Here is a 23,258-nt window from a genome sequence, read left to right on the forward strand (position 1 = left end):
TCCCTCATTGAAAAGTACAGTGACATTTGCAATTTTCCAGTCTTCCAGAACCATTCCAGAGTCTAGTGATCTTGAAGGATCATTGCTGATGCCCGGACAGTCTCCTCAGCCAGCTCTTTCAGAACTCTGGGGTCCAGGATTTGCCCTCTGCCCATTACCACCATCAGGGAGGAGGTCCGCAAGCTTGAAGACGCACACTCAGTGTTTCAGAAACCGCTTCTTCCCCTCCGCCATCGGATTTCTGCACGGGCAATAAACCCATGATATTAATATTCCTAAACACAAGAGATTCTGCAGTTGCTGGAAATCCAGAGCAACAGACACAAAGTGCTGGAGGAACTCAGCAGCTCAGGCAGTATCGATGAAAACGAGTGTTTCCGGCTGTAACCCGCTGAGTTCCTCCAGCATTTTGCGTGTGTTGCCTTGGCATTCCCTTCTTTCTCGCGCTATTTATTTTGTAATTTATAGTAATTTTATGTCAGGCTGCACCGCTGTTGCAAAGCTGACGTTATCAGTGAGAATGAGCCCGGTTGCAATGGTTCCAGTTTGAAGGTGTGATTTGCTGTTGCGGTTGGGAGAGAAGGGAGAGGTCGGACACCGGTCCTGCGGGGTTTATTTAAACTCCAGAACGAGCAGCTGCGAGGCCTCTGGGCATGTGACAGGAAATCAGACCGCCGACCCAGGCAGCGAAGAGCCGGGAGCCTCGGCACCACTGAGCCGGAGACAGCGGGCGCTGCGTGACCCTCGCCGAATCTGAGCGCCATCCTCACCGCGTCTGCAGAAGCCGAGGTACGTGATTCCCGGGCTGTGCTGCCGTTCCTACCCTTCCCGTTCACAGCCCCAGCCGGCAGACAGCGGACACAAGCCGGCATGCGTAGGCAGTGTTTGTCCGTGTCACAGAGACAGAGGGAGAGGCGGGGGACGGGAGAGAGAGAGGAGGGGGAGGAAAAGGGAGAGAGAGGAGGGAGGGGAAGTAGGTAGAAAGTGAGGGAGGAGAGGGGGGTTAGGGAGAGAAGGAGGGAGAAAGGGAAGCAAGGGAGGGAAAAGGGGACAGATGGAGAGAGAGAGGGAGGGAGAAAGGAGGGAGAAGGAGGAAGAGGGAAAGAAGGGGAGGGAGGGGGAGGTAGGGAGAGCGAGTGAGGAGGAGAGATGGAAGGTGAGGAAAGGAGGAGGGAGAAGTGGAGAGGGGTTAGGAGGAGGAGAGAGGGAGGACGAAGGGGAGGGGGGTTAGAAGGGTAGACAGTGAGGGAGAAAGAGGGGAGGGAGAGGGAAAGACTGGGAGAGGGAGGGAGTAGGAGAAAGGTAGGGAAAGGGGGATGGTGTAAGAGGGGGGGTAGAGAGAGAGAGTGGGGGGGAGATGGGAGGGGAAAGACTGGGAGGTGGTGGTGAGGCAGGAGGTTTGATGGAGAACGGGCGAAGGATATGTGGTGAGAAGAGCTGGACTTGGCTGTCAGGCTATTGGAGTTGCACGCCACTGGGAGCATTTAATTGGTAGGGGGAGTTTGTCTTCATTGCCACCCCGGCTATAACACCGGTCTGGGGATGCACACACAGCAACCTAGGCAGATACAGGGATCCTGGAATTCTCTCCAGCTGCCAGAGCATGGTGAATCTGGGGAATTCGTTGCCACACATGACTGTGGAGGCCAGATCACTCGGTCTGTTTGAAGTCGAGGTTCTTCTCGTCTCTGCCCAAGTGGTACACCGATGCCTTTTCCCTATCAGCCCGCGACACCCCAGTCGGAGAGGTGTTCACTCTCTACCACCAGCTCCCATTCTGAAACACAGAGTCCTTACTTGTGTGACAAACACAGTACCCCAGGGAACAACCTGGTGGGGTATCTGTTGCCCTCCCGGTGGGAAGTCTAACCCTCCCCAGGTGAGGAGACTGGACCTGTGCAGAATATTCCAGCGGCCTCCCTCCATGCGAGTGGAACAAAATGTTTCTAGCCTTGTACTGGATCCTCTCGCAAAAAAGACGGGCAGACATGTTAGTCTGCAATGAAATGTGTCCAAGGCCAGGCAGGTCCAGCTGAACATCAACACCGCTTTGTTTCAGAACTATCTCATCTTCCGGCTATTTCCGCATGTTGTCCATAAAGCACAGGAGCAGGATTAGGCCATTCGGCCCATCAAGAATGCTCTGCCATTCTATCACGGCTGATTTATGATCCCCCTCAACCCCATTCTCTTGCCTTCTCCCCGTAACCTTTTGCTTCCTGACTATTCACAAACCTGTCAACCTCTGCTTCAAATACACCCAGGGACTTGGCCTCCACAGCTGTCTGTGGCAATTAATTCCACAGATTTACCACCCTCTGGCTAAAGAAAGTCCTTCTCATCTCTATGCTACGGTTCCTCCTTCTACTCTGAGGCTGGAATGGAGACCGTTTTCAAAAATTAGGGACTTGAGAATTATAGTGAAGAGACCCAAGAGAACAGAGCAGATCAGGGGAAAACAGCCATCATCACGCTCTAAAATTTTATATTAGATTATGAGAACACTCAGTCCTCTTTTCGATGATTTTTAAGTTCCCTGGCTCCTACCACTTTATTTTCACCATGGATGTCCAGTCCCTATATACCTCCATCCCCCACCAGGAAGGTCTCAAAGCTCTCAGCTTCTTTTTGGATTCCAGACCTAACCAGTTCCCCTCTACCACCACTCTGCTCCATCTAGCGGAATTAGTCCTTACTCTTAATAATTTCTCCTTTGGCTCCTCCCACTTCCTCCAAACTAAAGGTGTAGCTATGGGCACCCGTATGGGTCCTAGCTATGCGGGTCTTTTTTTGGCTTTTTGGAAAAATCCATGTTCCAAGCCGACACAGGTATCTGTCCCCCACTTTTCCTTCGCTACATCGACAACTGCATTGGCGCTGCTTCCTGCACGCATGCTGAGCTCATTGACTTCATTAACTTTGCCTCCAACTTTCACCCTGCCCTCAAGTTTACCTGGTCTGTTTCCGACACCTCCCTCCCCTTTCTAGATCTTTCTGTCTCTATCTCTGGAGACAGCTTATCCACTGGTATCTACTATAAGCCTACTGACTCTCACAGCTATCTGGACTATTCCTCTTCTCACCCTGTCTCTTGTAAAAATGCCATCCCTTTCTTGCAATTCCTCTGTCTCTGCTGCATCTGCTCTCAGGATGAGGCTTTTCATTCCAGGACAAGGGAGATGTCCTCCTTTTTTAAAGAAAAGGGCTTTCCTTCCTCCACTAACAACTCTGCTCTCAAACGCATCTCCCCCATTTCACGCACATCTGCTCTCATTCTGTCCTCCCGCCACCCCACTAGGAATAGGGTTCCCCTGGTCCTCACCTACCACCCCACCAGCCTCCGGGTCCAACATATAATTCTCTGTAACTTCCGCCACCTCCAACGGGATCCCACCACTAAGCACATCTTTCCTCCCCCCTCCCCTCGCTTTCCGCAGGGATCGCTCCCTACGCGACTCCCTTGTCCATTCGTCCCCGCACCCCTTCCCACCGATCTCCCTCCCGGCACTTATCCTTGTAAGCGGAACAAGTGCTACACATGCCCTTACACTTCCTCTCTCACCACCATTCAGGGCCCCAGACAGTCCTTCCAGGTGAGGCGACACTTCACCTGTGAGTCGGCTGGGGTGATATACTGTGTCCGGTGCTCCCGATGTGGCCTTTTATATATTGGCGAGACCCAAGGGGGGTTGGGAGACCATTTCACTGAACACCTACGCTCTGTCTGCCAGAGAAAGCAGGATCTCCCAGTGGCCACACATTTTAATTCTACGTCCCATTCCCATTCTGATATGTCTATCCACGGCCTCCTGTACTGTCAAGATGAAGCCACACTCAGGTTGGAGGAACAACACCTTATATTCCGTCTGGGTAGCCTCCAGCCTGATGGCATGAACATAGACTTCTCAAACTTCCGCTAATGCCCCACCTCCCCCTCGTACCCCATCCGTTATTTATTTATATGCACACATTCTTTCTCTCGCTCTCCTTTTTCTCCCTCTGTCCCTCTCACTATATCCCTTGCCCATCCTCTGGGCTTCCCCCCCTCCCCTTTTCTTTCTCCCTAGGGCTCCCGTCCTGTAATCCTGTGATATCCCTTTTGCCAATCACCTTTTCAGCTCAAAGCTCCATCCCTCCCCCTCCTGTCTTCTATCATTTTGGATCTCCCCCTCCCCCTCCCACTTTCAAATCTCTTACTAGCTCTTCTTTCAGTTAGTCCTGATGTATGGTCTTGGGCCGACGTCGACTGTACCTCTTTCTAGAGATGCTGCCTGGCCTGCTGCGTTCACCAGCAACTTTTATGTGTGTTGCTTATCATCCGATTGAATGGTGGAGTAGCTTTGACAGACCTAGTGGCCTATTCCTGTTTCCGTTTGCTTGTATTCTTTCCTGCAGCTGACATTATATTCCATCTTCAATGCCTTTGTCCCCCATTTCTCGTTGCCCCGAAGCTCCCCCTGCATCCACCACGTGGTCACCCTTCCGCCCAGTGTTGTATCACTAGTAAACCTGGAATCGTGATACTTGATCCTTTTGCCCAGTCAGTGATGCCAGTCGGGAACCAGCCCAACCCCTGCAGCACCTTGCCAGTCACAGTTGTAGAATCCTTTTATTCCCGCACTCCCCCGTCAGTTAACTAATGGCATGAGTAGGAACTGGCCGAAGTTAACTGGAAAGGGATATTTGCAGGAAAGACAGCAGAGCAGCAATGGCTAGAGTTTCTGCGAAAAATAAGGGAAGTACAAGACAGATATATTCCAGATAATAAGAAATTTTCAAAGGGAAGAAGGACACTACTGTGGCTGACAAGTGAACTCAGAGCCAAAGCAAAAGAGAGGGCATACAAGGAAGCCAGAGCTAGTGGGAAGATAGAGGATTGGGAAGCTTTTAAAAACTTGCAGAAGGAAACTAAGAAAGTCATTCGGAAAGAAAATGTGAATATGACAGGAAGTTGGCGACTGATATCAAAGAAGATACTAACAGAGAGCCTGCAGTGAGACTTAGATAGTTTAGGGGAATGGGCAAAGAAGTGGCAAATGAAATACAATGTTGGAATGTGTATGGTCATGCACTTTGGTGGAAGAATTAAACAGGCAGACTATTATTTAGATGGGGAGAGAATTCAAAATGCAGAGGTGCAAAGGGACTTTGGAGTCCTTGTGCAGGATACCCTAAAGGTTACCCTCCAGGTTGAGTCGGTTATGAAGAAGGTGAATGCAATGTTGGCATTCATTCCGAGAGGTATAGAATATAAGAGCAGGGATGTAATTTTGAGGCTCTATAAGGCCCTCGTGAGACCATACTTTGAGTATTGTGTGCAGATTTGGTCTCCTTATTTTAGAAAGGATATACTGACATTGGAGAGGGTTCAGAGAAGATTCACAAGAATGATTCCAGGAATGAAAGGGTTACCGTATGAGGAATGCCTGGCAGCTCTTGGGCTGTATTCCCTGGAGTTCAGGAGAATGAGGGGGGATCTCATAGAAACATTCCGAATGTTAAAAAGCCTGAACAGATTAGATGTGGCAAAGTTATTTCCCATGGTAAGGGATTCTAGGACAAGAGGGCACAACTTTAGGATTGAAGGACATCCGTTTAGAACTGAGATGAGGAGAAATTACTTTAGTCAGAGGGTGGTAAATCTGTGGAATTTGTTGCTGCGAGCAGCTGTGGAGGCCAAGTCATTGGGTGCATTTAAGGCAGAGATAGATAGGTTCTTGATTAGCCAGGGCATCAAAGGGTATGGGGTGAAAGCAGGGGAGTGGGGATGACTGGAAGAATTGGATCAGCCCATGATTGAATGACAGAGCAGACTCGATGGACCGAATGGCCCACTTCTGCTCCTGTATCTTATGGTCTTATTATGGTCCACCCCCCCCCCCGCCCCAATGCTGTGTGCTTTAATTGCACTAACCACTATGCCAATGCTTATCAGGATAGCTTTCAAATGTGCCCACCTGAACCACTATTTCTGACAGCTCATTCCAAATGCACACATAGATGAAAGGAAAATGGAGGAGAGGGGTAGATGGAGTCGGTTGAGAGGTCGGCATAACATTGTGGGCTGAAGGACCTGTACTACTCTATGTTCTTTGTATTGAGAAACTGCCCTTGATGTCCCTTTGAATGGTGCTCATGTTCCCATTTCAGCCGCTAATCGTGTTGGTGGCTTCTGTCCATCTGATTACATCACTTGTTGTCCCTTCTCCATTCGGCTTGGTGGAGCCCCAGGGACGATTCTGTCAAACATGGCGTCTATTTCTGAAATTCACGTTAACTGCTCAATACAACTGTTGATCTCAAAGTGTCCTGCACCCACTGGAGAGCGGGTGTGGGTGACCTCAAGAGTCATAGAACGCGACAGCACAGAAACAGGCCCTTCAGCCCATCGTGTACGTGCTGAGAAGATGGGGAGAGTTGGGTGTTGGGACTCCTGGCGGGGTGGATGAGATTCTGGAGAAATCGTTGCTCGGATGTCCCAGTGGGTGTTTAGTTCCCACATTCTGTCCTTAGACTGAAGTCGGTGTGAATTAGAGGTCTGTCTCATGGTTACTAAATAAACTTTACAGTAATTCACCCAAAATACTGGAGGAACTCTGCAGGTCAGGCAGTATGTATGGAGAGGAATAAAGAGCCCACTTTTTTGTCCAAGGCCCTTCACTGGGACTGGGGGAAGAAGGGAAGAAGATGGTGGGAGGAGGGGGAGGAGTACATGCTGGCAGTTGATAGGTGAGGGGGAAGATGGGAGGGTGGGGTAGGGGGCAATTGAATTGAGAAACTGAGAGGTGATGGGTGGAAAAGGTAAAGGACTGAAAAGGAAGGAATCTGATAGGAGACGAGGGTAGACCATGGGAGAAAGGGAAGGAGGAGGGGCACCAGCGGGAGGTGATAGGAAGGTGAGCAGAAGAGAAGGGGTAAGAGGGGAGCAAGAAAGCAGAAGGGGTGGGGGGAGATATTCCCAGAAGCTGGAGAAGTTGATGTTCATGCTGTCAGGTAGGAGGCTGTCCAGACACGAGAGAAGGTGCTTCTCCTCCAAACGGAAAGTAGCCTCACCATGGCAGTAAAGGAGACACTGTACGTATCTTTTCTTTCTTGATTACATGGGACTTGGGTGGGTTGACAATTTGAATTTACTTTGTGTAGGATGGGGCAGAAGGTCAATTAACTAAAAGCAATTCCCAAGATAATGGGGAGATACCTTGGGCTCTAAGTTCATAGCTCCCTCAACATGTCAACATAAGTAGACAGGATGGTAAAGGGTTACACATACAAAATGCAGGAAGATATCAGCTGGTCAGTCAGCATCTGTGGAAAGGAATATGTTTCGGGGCGAGACCCTCCATTAGATCTCTGGCAAACTGTCCTTCATCGCATGAGGCTTAGAGTTCAACAGTCAGGAAGTCGTATTATAGATGGATTCATCCCTTAGTTAGACTGCAGCTAAGAGTATTGCCTGCCATTCTGGTCACCCCATTGTAGCAAAGTTGTGGGTCTCCGGAGAGAGTGCAGAATCAGCTCACCAGGACCCGGCCTGGATTTGAGAGCATGTTCTATTTCAAGAGTCTGGACAAACTTGGGTTGTTTTCTCCAGAGCAGCGAAGACTGAAGGGAGATCTGATAGAGTTTCATAAGATTATGAGAAGCATAGATAGTGTAGAGTGCTGGTATATTTGAACTTAATTGACTTTATTACTTGCATCCTTCACATACATGAGGAGTAAACATTTTTATGTTACGTCTCCATCTAAATGTGCAATTTATAGTAATCTGTAATAAATAGTCGTCGTCGTGACTATCCCTCAAGGTCGAGGATGATGGTCTTCGTTCTGTTGATCTATTTATGGGCTCTCAAATGGCTTATGAGTCCAATCTTGAATAAACAGTATGTACAACAGGACAGCTAAAAAATCATAGAAGTACAATTGTATCACTATGAACTAAGCAGTCTGATGGCCTGTTGGAAGAAGCTGTCCCGGAGCCTGTTGGTCCGGGCTTTTATGCTGTGGTACTGTTTCCCGGATGGTAGCAGTTGGAATAGATTGTTGTTAGGGTGACTCGGGTCTCCAAAGATCCTTGTTTATGCAGCTGTCGCTGTAAGTGTCCTGAACAGTGAGAAGTTCACATCCACAGATGCGCTGGGCTGTCCGCACCACTCTCTGCAGAGTCCTGCGATTAAGGGAGGTACAGTTCCCACACCAGGCAATGATGCAGCCAGTCAGGATGCTCTCAATTGTGCCCCTGTAGAAAGTTCTTAGGATTTCGGGGCTTATACCAAACTTCCTCAACCGTCTGAGGTAAAAGAGGCACTGTTGTGCTTTTATCACCACACAGCCGATGTGTACAGACCACGTGAGATCCTCAGTGATGTTTATGATGAGAAACTTAAAGCTGTTCACCCTCTCAACTCCAGATCCATTGATGTCAATAGGGGTTAGCCTGTCTCCATTCCTGCTGGAGTCCACAACCAGCTCCTTTGTTTTTGCGACATTGAGGGAGAGGTTGTTTTCTTGACACCACTGTGTCAGGGTGATGACTTCCTCCCTGTAAGCAGCCTTGGTATTGTTTGAGATTAGGCCAATCAGTGTAGTATCATCAGCAAATTTAATTATCAGATTGGAGCTGTGGGTAGCGACACAGTCATGGGTATACAGAGAGTAATGGAGGGGGCTTAGTACACAGCCCTGAGGGGCATCTGTGTTGAGAGTCAGAGGGGCAGAGGTGAGGGAGCCCACTCTTACCACCTGCCGGCGATCTGACAGGAAGTCCAGGATCCAGCTACATAACGCAGGGTGAAGGCCGAGGTCTCTGAGCTTCTCGTTGAGCCTGGAGGGAATTATGGTGTTGAATGCTGAAATGCAGTCCGAGAACAGCATTCTCACGTAAGCCTCCTTCTCCAGATGTGTAAGGTCTGTGGCAATTGTGTCATCTGTTGATTGATTTTGGCGGTAGGTGAACTGTAGGGGTCCAGTGTGGGTGGTAGCAAGCTGCAGGTGTAATCCTTGACCAGCCTCTCAAAGCATTTGCTTATTATTGAGGTGAGTGCGACAGGACATTAGTCACTCAGGCATGTTACCTTGGTCTTTTTTGGTTCAGGGACAATGGTGGATAATTTGAAGCAGGAGGGCACTCTACACTGAGAGAGGGAGGGATTAAAAACGTCTGTAAGCACACCTGCCAGTTGTGCCGCACACATCCTGAGTACTCGCCCTGGGATGCCGACCGGTCGGTCCCGTAGCCTTGTGACTGTCCACTCGTTGGAAACACCTGCGTACCTCGGCCTCGGAAGTGACCAAGCTGCAGGTCCCTTCGGTGGTTCTCCACAGGCTCATTGTCGGCGACATCGAGTAGAGTGTAAAGAAAGATTGAGCTCATCTGGGAGAGAGGCACTGACACTCGACAGCATCACTGCGCTTAGCTTTGAAGTCCGCGATAGTGTGCAGACTTTGCCATAAGCTGCGTGTGTTCTTGGTGGGGAGTTGTCCCTGTATTGTTTTGCTGCCTTGATGACTGTACATCGATCGTAGCTGCATTTCTTGAGTTCCTGCTGATTACCGGCAATGTAACCTCTGTCTCGCAGGGTAAAAGTTGCCCGCACGGAACTGTGATCCATGGTTTCTGGTTTGGGTAGACCCTGACCAATTTTGCGGGGGAGCAATGTCTGTGGTGCACTTCAGTATGAAACTCATGACCCCATCTGTGAACTCGGAGACATCCTCGTCATGGAAGGCATTTCAGTTGATGTCATCAAAGCAGTCCTATAGCATGGAGGCCGTCGACAGTGGATGGTTTTAAATATGGACGCCTCTTGTTTCAGCTTCTGCCTGTACATCGGCAGAAGCAAGATGGAGGAATGATCCGACTTTCCAAGCGGTGGACGGAGGAGCACTTTGTAAGCGTGGCGGAAGGGAGATTATCAGTGGTTGAGTATGCTATCTCCCCGTGTGCTCACCTGGATGTGTTGACAAAGCTTCAGAGAGAAAGTAGACAGTGACGCTGTTTTAAAGTCTCCGGCAACGATGAAGGCAGCCTCTGGGTGTGCAGTCTCCACAGTGCTGGTCTTGTACAGTTCTGTGAGAGCCAGGTCAGTATCAGCCTGCGGCAGAATGTACATAGCTGTGATAATAACAGCCATAAACTCCCTGGGCAGCCAGAAAGGTCTACATAGCAGCCCCAGGCAGTCCAGATCCAGGGAACAAAAGAATTTGAGGGCTTGCACATTCCAGGGGATCGCACCAAGTATTATTGACCCTGAAGCCTACCCCACCTCCTTTACTCTTCCCAGAGAGGCTTTTTGACCCATCTGCCCAGAACAGGGCGAACCCAGAGGGCTCAATGGCATGATGTGGTATCTCCTCCGTCAGCCAGGTCTCCACGAAGCACAAAACGTTACATTCCATTGTTTCCCACTGGCAGGAGATTCAGGCTGTCAGTTTGCACAGCTTATTGAACATGGACTGAACTTTAGCCAGGAGTATGCTAGGGAGCAGCAGCCTTTTTAACAAACTTTTTTTTAAACACAGTTAGTTCATCACCAGTTGCCCAATTACAGGAAGGAGTTGGCAGGCTTTGGAAAGGGTGCAGGAGAGGTTCACCTAGGTTCAGCCTAGGTTAGAGGATATGAGGGTTAGAGGTTATGTAGTGCGTATGCGCCGGTCGTGCATGCAGCCTGTTACAGCTGCTCCGACTAGTCGTCTTACTTTTTCTTCTTACTTTTTGAACTTACGTTATTCGTTGTATTTTTTTTCACAGTAACACATTGAAGCTGCATCCTCTCTAACATGCTGGTGGAGAGAGTTTTATTTGGGTTTTTAGCGCTGGAAATAGTTACATGCGGACACGTCTCATTAGCAGGGCAGCAGTATAGTCGCATTGTTTATTCCAGGGACCAGCTGATTGCGATTATGCTGGCCGGTTTAGCGAGCAGAGCGGCGGACACCCCGGCTGAAGTCTGGAGGAAAACACACAGAGGATACAGAGGGGGATCAAAAAGGCGAGGGAAGAGGACTGGGTCGAGACAACAGAGACTTATGAAGAAGAGGAGTTATAAGCCGTGTCTTCCCTCTCTCATAATGGGCAATGTGAGATCGCTGGGTAATAAAATGGGCGAATTGACGGCGCTAGCCAGGAGTCAGAACATTTCGGGAGTGCAGTCTTATGTGTTTTACTGAAACATGGCTGCACGAGGACATACTTGACCAAAACGTTTCCATAGAGGGCTTCCAGACTGTTCAGGCTGACCGGAAGTGCACTGAGAGCGGTAAGCGTAAAGGAGAGGGGCTTGCTGTTCTGCTTAACAACAGATGGTGCAATCCTGGTCATATTACGATCGAGGAACGTGTTTGTAGTCCAGATCTTGAACTTTTTGTTGTTGGACTCCGGCCATATTCCACTGAGATGCAACACTGGGTGTCACGGAGGTTGTTCCTGCCTGTGGCCATTGAACTTTGCAGCTCCTCCCGTGGAGGGTCAGACACCCTGAGCCAATAGGCTGGTCCTGGACTTATTTCCATCTGGCATAGTTTGCATATTGTTGTTTGATAATTTGTGGTTTTGTATTTCTATATTTATGCTCTATTCTTGGTTGGTGCAGCTGTAATGAAACCCAATTTCCCTCGGGATCAATAAAGTATATCTATCTAAGGAGAGGCAGGGCAAACTTGAGTTTTTTTTCTCTGGAGTGTCTACATAAGGTAGATAGTCAGAATCTTTTAGATAAAAGAGGTGGAGATTCACGGTTGTGGGTGGAGTGGTGGGGGCCTGGAACAGACCGCAAGGATGCAAATGCAAGCAAATGAGATGCTGGGGAGCAAGAAGCCTTAATGTGCAGGGGATGGAGTGATATGGATCACGTGCAGGCAGGTCAGTTGAATTTGGAATTGTGTCCAGCAACAGGCTGAAGGGCTGAAGGGCCTGTTGTTGCTCTGCACTGTTCCACTCTCACTGGCCATTTTATTAGATACACCTGCTCGTTAATGCTAACGTCTAATCAGCCAATCATGTGGCAGCAACTCAATGCACAAAAGCATGCAGACATGGTCAAGAGGTTCGGTTGTTGTTCAGACCAAACATCAGAACAGGGTAGAAATCTGATCTACATGACCTTGACCGTGGAATGATTGTTGGTGCCCAGCAGGGTGGTTGGAGTATCTCAGAATCTCGTGGTATTTTCAGAAACCTCTATCTCTAGAGTTTACAGAGAAGAGTGCGATAAACAGAAAAAAATGATGAGTGGCAGTTCAGTGGAGGAAAAAAGCTTGTTTTTAAGAGAAGTCTGAGGAGAATGGCCAGTTTGGTTTAAGCTGACAGGAAGTCGACAACTCAAATAACCAATTGTTACAACGGTAGTTTGTAGTAGAGCATCTCGGAACACACAATATATCAAACTTTGACGGGGATGAACGACAGCAGCAGACCTTAGGTCTTCTGCTTCTGTAGGCCATCCCCTTCAAAAGCAGGATGACACAACTGTGGCTACCAAGGGGAGTCAAAGCCAACACAAAAGCAAAAGACAGGACATATAATCAAGTAAAAAAATTAGTGAGAAGTTAGAGGATTGGGAGACTTTCAAAACCAACAGAAGGCAACTAAAAAGCCATAAGGAAGGAAAAGATGAAATATGAAGGTAAGTTAGTCAATAATGTACGAGGATACCAAAAGGTTTTTGAATTATATAAAGATAAAATAGATGAGAATAGATCTCAGACCTCTGGAAAAATTATGCTGAAGAAGTAATAATGGGGTCAAGGAAATGACGGATGAACTGAATAAGTATTTTGCATCTGTCTTCACTTTGGAAGATGCTAGCAGTGTGCCGGAAGTTCAAGAGTGTCAGGGGGCAGAAGTGAGTGCAATTGCTTTTACTAGGGGGAAGGGGAGGGAACGTCGACTCAGACCATGAGAGGCCTGCGTCGGGCATTTTCATGCTTTACAAGGCGCAGATTGGAAGTCTCTGTGGGGCGCCACTCCTCGCACAGACTAGAGCAATGTGTGATTAAGTGCCTTGCACAAGGTGCTTGGGAAACTGAAAGGTCTGAAGGTAGATGAGTCACCTGGACCAGATGGTGTACACCCCAGGGTTCTGAAAGAGGTGGCTGAAGAGATTGTAGAGGCATTGGTAATGATCTTTCAAGAATCATGAGATTCTGGAATAGTTCTGGAAGAATGAAAGATTGCAAGTGTCATTCCACACTTCAAGAAGGGAGGGAGGCAGAAGAAAGGAAATTATAGGCCAATTAGTCTGACATCGATGGTTGGGAAGCTTTTGGAGTCGATGGTTAAGGATGTGGTTTTGGGGTACTTGGAGACACATGATAAAATAGGCCATAGCCAGCATGGTTTCCTCAAGGAAAATCTTGCCTGACAAATCTGTTGGAATTCTTTGATGAAATAGCAAGCGGGATAGACAAAGGAGAATTGGTAGAGGTTGTGTGCTTGGATTTTCTAAAGGCCTTTAACAAAGTGCCACACATGAGGCTACTTAACAAGCTACAAGCCCATGGTATTACAGGAAATAATACATGGGTAAAGCAGCAGATGATTGGCAGGAGGCAAAGGGTGGAAATAAAGGGAGCTTTTTCTGGTTGTCTGCCTGTAACTAGTGGTATTCGACAGGGGTCTGTGTTGGGACTGATTCTTTCTATGTTATATGAGGGGTGATTGACAAGTTCGTGGCCTAAGGTAGAAGGAGTCAATTTTAGAAAACCTAGCACATTTATTTTTCCTACATCTACACACTTAGTCCAGTGGTCGTGGAGCAAATGGATCCCTTCTTTGTAGAAGTTGGTGTCTTGGACCTCCAGAAAGTGGTCCACAGCAGGGGTGATTGATAAGTTTGTGGCCTAAAGTAGAAGGAGATGAGGAGAAACTTCCAATTTTCTGCATTTTCACTCAAAAGGTTGAACTGCACATGCATGTAACGAGAGCTGTATAACTCATCTCCTTCTACCTTAGGCCACAATCTTATCAATCACCCCTGCTGTGGACCACCTGGAGGTCCAAAAGGCTCTCGTTACATGCTTATGTAGTTCAACTCTTTGAGTGATGATGCAGAAAGTTTGAAGTTAATAATTCATCTCCTTCTACCCTAGGCCATGAACTTATCAATCACCCCTGCTGTGGACCACTTCTACAAAGAAGGGATCCGTATGTTCGACGACCACTGGACTAAGTGTGTACATGTAGGAGGGGACTATGTTGAAAAATAAATGTGCTAGGTTTTCTAAAATTGACTCCTACTTTAGGCCATGAACTTATCAATCACCCCTCATATGTCAATGATTTGGGTGATGGAATTGATGGCTTTGTAGCCCAGTTTGTGGACAATATGAAGATAGGTGGAGGGGCAGGTAGTATTGAGGTAGTAGGGAGGCTGCTGATGGACTTTGACGGATTAGGAGAACGGACAAAGAAGTGGCAAATGAAAAACGGTGTCGGAGAGTTTATGGTAATATAATTTGATAAAAGGAACAAAAGTAGATTATTTTTTAATTGGGGAGAAAATTCAAAAATCAGAGGTGCAGAGGGACTTGGTAGTCCTTGTGCAGGAATCCTTAAAGGTTAATTTGCAGGTTGAGTCTGTGGTGAGAAAGGCAAATGCAATATTATCATTCATTTCAAAAGCATATAAATATAAAAACATATATTTAATGTTGAGGCTTTATAATGCACTTGTGAGGCTTCACTTGGAGAATTGTGAGTAGTTTTGGACCCCTTATCAAGTCAAGTCAAGTTTATTGTACTTTCCACCATAAGCTGCTGGTACAGTGCACAGTAAAAACGAAACAATGTTCCTCCAAGACACTGGTGCTACATGAAACAACACAAAACTACACTAGACTATGTAAAACAACATAAAAACTGCACTAGACTACAGACCTGCACAGGACTACATAAAGTGCACAAAACAGTGCAGGGCAGTACAATAATTAATAATTATCTAAGAAAGGATCTGCTGATATTGGAGAGGGTTCAGAGGAGGTTCACAGAAATGATTTCAGGAATGATAAGCTTATCATATGAGGAGCATTTCATAGCTTTGGGCCTGTACTCACTGGAATTTAGAAGAATGAGGTGTGATCTTATTGAAATCGATGGAATGTTGATAGAGTGGATATTGAGAGGATGTTTCCTATATTGTAGGACCAGAGGGCACCTCAGGATGGAGGGATGTCTATTTAGAATGGAGATGAGGAATTTCTTTAGCCAAAGGGTGGTTAATCTGGAATTCGTTGCCATGGGTGTCTGTGGAGGCCAGGTCATTGAGTGTATTTAAGGCGGAGGTTGATGGATTCTTGATAAGACGGGGTGTGAAAGGTTATGGGGAGCAGGCAGGCGAATGATGTTGAGAGGGAATGAATCAGTCATGACTGGTGGTCTTAAAGTTGTACCTAATAAAGTGGCCACTGAGCTTTTGTCCTTTGTGAAAGGCTTTAGCTGGAATGGTGGAGCTATCTTTTGAGAAAAGATTTGACAAACTGGATTTGTCTCCGTGGGAGTTTCCGGGACGACCGGTACTTTTAAGATGCTGAGGGGTGCGGACAAGGTGGATGTGGAGAGGAGGTTTCCTCTTGTGGGAGACTCAATCTGAGGGTCATTGTTCAAGGAAAAAGGTGAGCCATTACAGATCCAACAGCTCAAGAGGGTGGTGTCTGAAGGACGTCCCTCAATGATGGGGCTTGGGGGACTGGTGTGTGTTGGTGAGGGACATAATGCCACAGCCTTCCGCTCGCCCAACATGAGCCAACGCTGTCCCGTCCACTCCTGCACAGGCACTGTAGCGTCACACGATACAGTGTCAGCTGTAAGATGGGTTCCAGTTCACACCACCATCTATAAGGACTTTGTATATTCTCCCTGTGACCACGTGGCTTTCTACCGAGTGCTCCAGTTTCTTCCCACGTTCCAAAGACATACCGGTTAGGGTCAGTGAGTTGTGGGCGTGCTGTGTTGGTGTTGGAAGTGTGGCATCACCTGTGAGTTGACCCCAATGCATCCTTGGACTCTGTTGATTGTCAACACAAACGATGCGTTCCACTCAACATACATCTGGCAAATCAGGTTCAAAGTAAATTTATTTTCAGAGCACATGTATGTCGCCATGAAGGCGAGGAAGGTTTGGCATTCATTTTCTGTTGTTATTTGAGGAGAGGGGCAGTATGAGTGTGAGGGCAGTTTGTTGTTCTCGGTGTCGGATGTGGGAGGCCCTGGAGTCTCCAAGCCTCCCGGACGTCTACATCTGCGCCAAGTGCATCGAGATGCAGCTCCTAAGGGACCGCGTTACGGAACTGGAGCTGCAGCTCGATGACCTTCGTCTGGTCAGGGAGAGTGAGGAGGTGATAGAGAGGAGTTGCAGGCAGGTGGTCACGCCGGGGCCACGGGAGGCAGACAAGTGGGTCACGGTTAGGAGGGGGAAGGGGAAAAGTCAGATAATAGGGAGTACCCCGGTGGCTGTACCCCTTAACAACAGGTACTCCTGTTTGAGTACTGTTGGGGGAGACAGCTTACCCGGGGGAAGCGACCGTGGCCGTGCCTCCGGCACAGAGTCTGGCCCTGTAGCTCAGAAGGGTAGGGCAAGGAAGAGGAGGGCAGTTGTAATAGGGGACTCGATAGTAAGGGGGTCAGATAGGCGATTCTGTGGACGCAGTCCAGAGACCCGGATGGTAGTTTGCCTCCCTGGTGCCAGGGTCCGGGATATTTCTGATCGTGTCCAAGATATCCTGAAGTGGGAGGGTGAGGAGCCAGAGGTCGTGGTACATATAGGTACCAATGACATAGGTAGGAAAAGGGATGAGGTCCTGAAAGGAGAATATAGGGAGCTAGGAAGGGAGTTGAGAAAAAGGACCGCAAAGGTAGTAATCTCGGGATTACTGCCTGTGCCACGCGACAGTGAGAGTAGGAATGCGATGAGGTGGAGGATAAATGTGTGGCTGAGGGATTGGAGCAGGGGGCAGGGATTCAAGTTTTTGGATCATTGGGACCTCTTTTGGCGCAGGCGTGACCTGTACAAAAAGGATGGGTTACACTTGAATCCTAGGGGGACCAATATCCTGGCAGGGAGATTAGCGGGGGCTACTGAGGTGACTTTAAACTAGAATGGTTGGGGGGTGGGAATTAAATTAAAGAGGCTAGGCGTGAGGAGGTTAGTTCACAACAAGGGGATGGGAACCAGTGCAGAGAGACAGAGGGGTATAAAGTGAGGGTAGAAGCAAAAAGTACTAAGGAGAAAAGTAAAAGTAGCAGGCCGACAAATCCAGGGCAAGCATTAAAAAGGGCCACTTTTCAGCATAATTGTATAAGGGCTAAGAGAGTTGTAAAAGAGCGCCTGAAGGCTTTGTGTGTCAATGCAAGGAGCATTCGTAATAAGGTGGATGAATTGAAAGTGCAGATTGTTATTAATGATTATAATATAGTTGGGATCACAGAGACATGGCTCCAGGGTGACCAGGGATGGGAGCTCAACGTTCAGGTATATTCGATATTCAGGAGGGATAGACATGAAGGAAGGGGAGGTGGGGTGGCGTTGCTGGTTAAAGAAGAGATTAACGCAATAGAAAGGAAGGACATAAGCCGGGAAGATGTGGAATCGATATGGGTAGAGCTGCGTAACACTAAGGGGCAGAAGACGCTGGTGGGAGTTGTGTACAGGCCACCTAACAGTAGGAGTGAGGTCGGAGATGGTACTAAACAGGAAATTAGAAATGTGTGCAATAAAGGAACAGCAGTTATAATGGGTGACTTCAATCTACATGTAGATTGGGTGAACCAAATTGGTAAAGGTGCTGAGGAAGAGGATTTCTTGGAATGTATGCAGGATGGTTTTTTGAACCAACATGTCGAGGAACCGACTAGAGAGCAGGCTATTCTGGACTGGGTTTTGAGCAATGAGGAAGGGTTAATTAGCAATCTTGTCGTGAGAGGCCCCTTGGGTAAGAGTGACCATAATATGGTGGAATTCTTCATTAAGATGGAGAGTGACATAGTTAATTCAAAAACAAAGGTTCTGAATTTAAAGAGGGGTAACTTTGAAGGTATGAGACGTGAATTAGCGAAGATAGACTGGCAAATGACACTTAAAGGATTGACGGTGGATATGCAATGGCAAGCATTTAAAGGTTGCATGGATGAACTACAACAATTGTTCATCCCAGTTTGGCAAAAGAATAAATCAAGGAAGGTAGTGCACCCGTGGCTGACAAGAGAAATTAGGGATAGTATCAATTCCAAAGAAGAAGCATACAAATTAGCCAGAGAAAGTGGCTCACCTGAGGACTGGGAGAAATTCAGAGTTCAGCAGAGGAGGACAAAGGGCTTAATTAGGAAGGAGAAAAAAGATTATGAAAGAAAACTGGCAGGGAACATAAAAATGGACTGTAAAAGCTTTTATAGATATGTAAAAAGGAAAAGACTGGTAAAGACAAATGTAGGTCCCCTGCAGACAGAAACAGGTGAATTGATTATGGGGAGCAAGGACATGGCAAACCAATTGAATAATTACTTTGGTTCTGTCTTCACTAAGGAGGACATAAATAATCTTCCAGAAATAGTAGGGGACAGAGTGTCCAGTGAGATGGAGGAACTGAGCGAAATACATGTTAGTAGGGAAGTGGTGTTAGGTAAATTGAAGGGATTGAAGGCAGATAAATCCCCAGGGCCAGATGGTCTGCATCCTAGAGTGCTTAAGGAAGTAGCCCAAGAAATAGTGGATGCATTAGTGATAATTTTTCAAAACTCGTTAGATTCTGGACTAGTTCCTGAGGATTGGAGAGTGGCTAATGTAACCTCACTTTTTAAAAAAGGAGGGAGAGAGAAACCGGGGAATTATAGACCGGTTAGCCTAACGTCGGTGGTGGGGAAACTGCTGGAGTCAGTTATCAAGGATGTGATAACAGCACATTTGGAAAGCGGTGAATTGATCGAACAAAGTCAGCATGGATTTGTGAAAGGAAAATCATGTCTGACGAATCTCATAGAATTTTTTGAGGATGTAACTAGTAGAGTGGATAGGGGAGAACCAGTGGATGTGGTATATTTGGATTTTCAAAAGGCTTTTGACAAGGTCCCACACAGGAGATTAGTGTGCAAACTTAAAGCACACGGTATTGGGGGTAAGGTATTGGTGTGGGTGGAGAATTGGTTAGCAGACAGGAAGCAAAGAGTGGGAATAAACGGGACCTTTTCAGAATGGCAGGCGGTGACTAGTGGGGTACTGCAAGGCTCAGTGCTGGGACCCCAGTTGTTTACAATATATATTAATGACTTGGATGAGGGAATTAAATGCAGCATCTCCAAGTTTGCGGATGACACGAAGCTGGGCAGCAGTGTTGGCTTTGAGGAGGATGCTAAGAGGATGCAGGGTGACTTGGATAGGTTGGGTGAGTGGGCAAATTCATGGCAGATGCAATTTAATGTGAATAAATGTGAAGTTATCCACTTTGGTGGCAAAAATAGGAAAACAGATTATTATCTGAATGGTGGCCGATTAGTAAAAGGGGAGGTGCAACGAGACCTGGGTGTCATTATACACCAGTCATTGAAAGTGGGCATGGAGGTACAGCAGGCGGTGAAAAAGGCGAATGGTATGCTGGCATTTATAGCGAGAGGATTCGAGTACAGGAGCAGGGAGGTACTACTGCAGTTGTACAAGGCCTTGGTGAGACCACACCTGGAGTATTGTGTGCAGTTTTGGTCCCCTAATCTGAGGAAAGACATCCTTGCCATAGAGGGAGTACAAAGAAGGTTCACCAGATTGATTCCTGGGATGGCAGGACTTTCATACGAAGAAAGACTGGATGAACTGGGCTTGTACTCGTTGGAATTTAGAAGATTGAGGGGGGATCTGATTGAAACGTATAAAATCCTAAAGGGATTGGACAGGCTAGATGCAGGAAGATTGTTCCCGATGTTGGGGAAGTCCAGAACGAGGGGCCACAGTTTGAGGATAGAGGGGAAGCCTTTTAGGACCGAGATTAGGAAAAACTTCTTCACACAGAGAGTGGTGAATCTGTGGAATTCTCTGCCACAGGAAACAGTTGAGGCCAGTTCATTGGCTATATCTAAGAGGGAGTTGGATGTGGCCTTTGTGGCTACGGGGGTCAGGGGGTATGGAGGGAAGGCTGGGGCGGGGTTCTGAGTTTGATGATCAGCCATGATCATAATAAATGACGGTGCAGGCTCGAAGGGCCGAATGGCCTACTCCTGCACCTATTTTCTATGTTTCTATATACAATCCCAAACGTTCATTTTCTCACGGCCATTCTCAATAAATCCATAATAGACTAATAAGCATGATAGAATCAATGAAAAGCCATCTCAAATTGGATGTTCAACCAGTCTGCAAAAGAAATAATAACAATAAGTAAATAAGCAATAACTATTGAGTACACGAGATGAAGAGTCCATGAAAGTGAGACCATAGGCTGTGGGAATAGTTCGGTATTGAGGTGAGTGAATTTATCCCCTCTGGTCCATGAACCTGATGGTTGAAGGGTACTAACTGTTCCTGAACCTGGTTGTGTGGGTCCGGAGGCTCCTGTACCTTCTCCCTAATGAAGCTATAGGTCTGTCGTCTTTTCTTTTAAAGGGCAGGCTGGCAGTGGGTGCATCGAGGTGAGGAGGGGTGATAGGGAGACGAAGGAGGGGAGTGTGTACATAGCAACAGAGGCTGGGAGGTGAAAAGAGGGCTGCAGATGGTGGGATCTGATAGGAGAGGAGGGTAGAGTGGAATGGAGGGAGGGAGGTGTTGAGGGCAGATGGAATCATGAGGGGCGGGTGACCCAGTGGGGTGAGGGACAGATAGAGTGGGTAGAAACAGGGTGACACATTTCACTGTATTGGTGTTTAAATAGGCACATAACTGAAAGTTAATCTTTAACACTTTGCTCTTTATCTTTGGATTACTGACTCATCCCAAGCTTCCCACTTCTGTTGCTAGGTGAAGAGCCCGGTCATCATGGCAGCAGAAGGGCCCCAGGCCCTGGCCAAGGTCAGCAGCATGGCGATGCTGGATGCGGCGGAGGACGCCAGGAAGGACCTGGAGCTGATCATGAAACCCTACGCCAACTGGGAGGAGTTTCTGACGCCGGGGCCCGTCTCTATTGCCGTCCTGGGCGAGCTGATCTTCATCTCCGCGGCAGAGGCCTTCCAGGTGAAGCTGGGCCCAGCAGGCGGCTCGTCGCGGTCCCTGCGGCAGCCAGAGTCTTTCCACGCCTGCCTGATGCAGGTGAGTGACCAGGGATGGAAGGCCTTCCAGCAGGCCCACAAGAAGATGGACCAGATCCGCCAGTACACAATGATGGCCCCCAAGCACCTGGCCAGCGCTGTCCAAGTACTGGCCCGCCCACCCAGTGTGGTCAAGGCCATGTTGCCCAGTCGGCTGAACAGCCTGAGGAAGGTGGCTGACCAGTGCCAGGGACTGGCGGCGTCCGTCGAGGGGGAGTTTGCCGCGCTGATGGACCTGGTGCAGGAGCTGCTGGAGCTGTGTGCCGCCTCCCGCACGGAGTGCCACCACCAGGCCAAGGAGGTCGGGCAGAAGCTGGAGGAGGCTCAGGCGCGGAAAGTGGCAGCCGAGAGGGACAAAGGGCGGCTGGAGGCCCAGTTTGTTGAAGCCCGTGCTAGGATGGAGGAGACACGCGCCCTGTACCAGAAAGCTGTGCGGGCCATCCCCAGCGGGAAGAACCTGGTGGGGGTCTACGTGACGCAGTCCCTGCTGGACCTCACCAGCAGCCTGGCCACTGAACTGGTGACGGCGGGCTTGACTGAGCCCGTGGGCCTGTCCCTGGAGATCACCAACACGGCCACGCAACACTTCAAGAAGAAGCTGCAGGACAAGAAGGCGGACAAGAAGGCGGCGGCCAAGGGGGACGGGGGCCCTGGGAGCTCAGCTGCCCTCTGTCTGAGAGCTATGGAGATGGTGATAGGCAGCGTGCTGCTCCAGGACCTGGTGTCGGACGGCGGGACCCTGGACCCGGCAAAGCTGGGCACTACTCCCTCGGACAGTGGGGCCATGTTCCAGAGCAGCAGGGATCAGCTGGAGCAGGAGCCGGAGGGAGCCGACAGGAATGCGGGCCTGGAGCTGTGCCAGGCTGGGGTCGAGCTGTGCCAAAGGCTGGAGCAGCTTGGCCAGGCCGAGAAGCCCAGCGAGGCCCAGCTGCGGGAACTGGCCTCTGCTGTGCAGGAGCAGAGCACCAAGGTACTGTAAGAAAAATATCTCAAAACTTAGTCCTTTGTTCGTTTCTGATTCAAGAGATATCCACAAATGATAAAGTCACGGAGCATGTGTTAAAAGTTGTAAGGGATCAGAGTTACTTAATTTTATTCAGAGATACAACATGGTAACAGGCCCAAGCCACCCAATTACACCCAAGTTCCCAGCTGACCTACTAACCCGTACGTCTTTTGAATATAGGAGGAAACCCACTCTGGTTATGGGAAGGATATCTAAACCTCTCACAGCCAGCAGTCAGAGTTGAACCCGGGCTGTTGGCTCTGTAACAGTCTTCCGCTAACAGCCACATCTATATATTCTTCTGTATAAAGAATAAAATACATAGAAAAAGGAAAAATGTTTAATGCATTAGTAGGAGAAACAAAATAGTACTTACAGTGGCATGCAAAAGTTTGAGCACTCCTGGTCAAGATCTCTGTTACTGTGAATAGCTAAGCGAGTAAAAGATGAACTGATTTCCAAAAGGCATAACGTTAAAGACAGCACATTTCATTAATATTTTAAGCAAGAAAACTTTTTTATTTCCATCTTTTGTAGTTTCAAAATAACAAAAAGGGAAAAGGGCCCGAAGCGAATGTTTTGGCACCCTGCGTGGCAGTACTTAGTAACACCCCCTTTGGCAAGTATCGCAGCTTGTAAACGCTTTTTGTAGCCAGCTAAGAGTCTTTTAATTCTTGTTTGGGGGATTTTTTCCCATTCTTCCTTACAAAAGGCTTCTAGTTCTGTGAGATTCTTGGGCCGTCTTGCATGCACTGCTCTTTTGAGGTCTATCCACAGATTTTCGATGATGTTTAGGTCAGGGGACTGTGAGGGCCATGGCAAAACCTTCAGCTTGCGCCTCTTGAGGCAGTCCATTGTGGATTTTGAGGTCTGTTTAGGTTTATTATCCTGTTGTAGAAGCCATCCTCTTTTCATCTTCAGCTTTTTTACAGACGGTGTGATGTTTGCTTCCAGAATTTGCTGGTATTTAATTGAATTCATTCTTCCCTCTACCAGTAAATGTTCCCCATGCCACTGGCTGCAACACAAGCCCAAA

At 48.1% G+C, this 23,258-nt stretch overlaps 1 protein-coding gene across 2 annotated transcripts in view; it reads left to right on the forward strand.

Annotated features, from left to right (window-relative positions):
• The first annotated feature begins 433 nt into the window (after positions 1 to 433).
• LOC140201129 (uncharacterized) overlaps positions 434 to 23,258 on the forward strand; it is a 32,422-nt gene continuing 9,597 nt past the window's right edge. The window contains exons 1-2 of one of the 2 annotated variants that reach the window (XM_072264758.1): positions 434 to 789; positions 20,930 to 22,186. In XM_072264758.1, coding sequence (XP_072120859.1) covers positions 20,948 to 22,186 — 1,239 coding nt within the window. In that variant the 5' untranslated portion in view covers positions 434 to 789; positions 20,930 to 20,947. Of the gene's footprint in view, positions 790 to 14,105; positions 14,168 to 20,929; positions 22,187 to 23,258 lie in introns of those variants that run through there. The other variant, XM_072264759.1, reaches the window with a different exon arrangement.

This window comes from Mobula birostris, chromosome 8, assembly GCF_030028105.1.
Source record: "Mobula birostris isolate sMobBir1 chromosome 8, sMobBir1.hap1, whole genome shotgun sequence".
NCBI lineage: Eukaryota > Metazoa > Chordata > Chondrichthyes > Myliobatiformes > Myliobatidae > Mobula > Mobula birostris.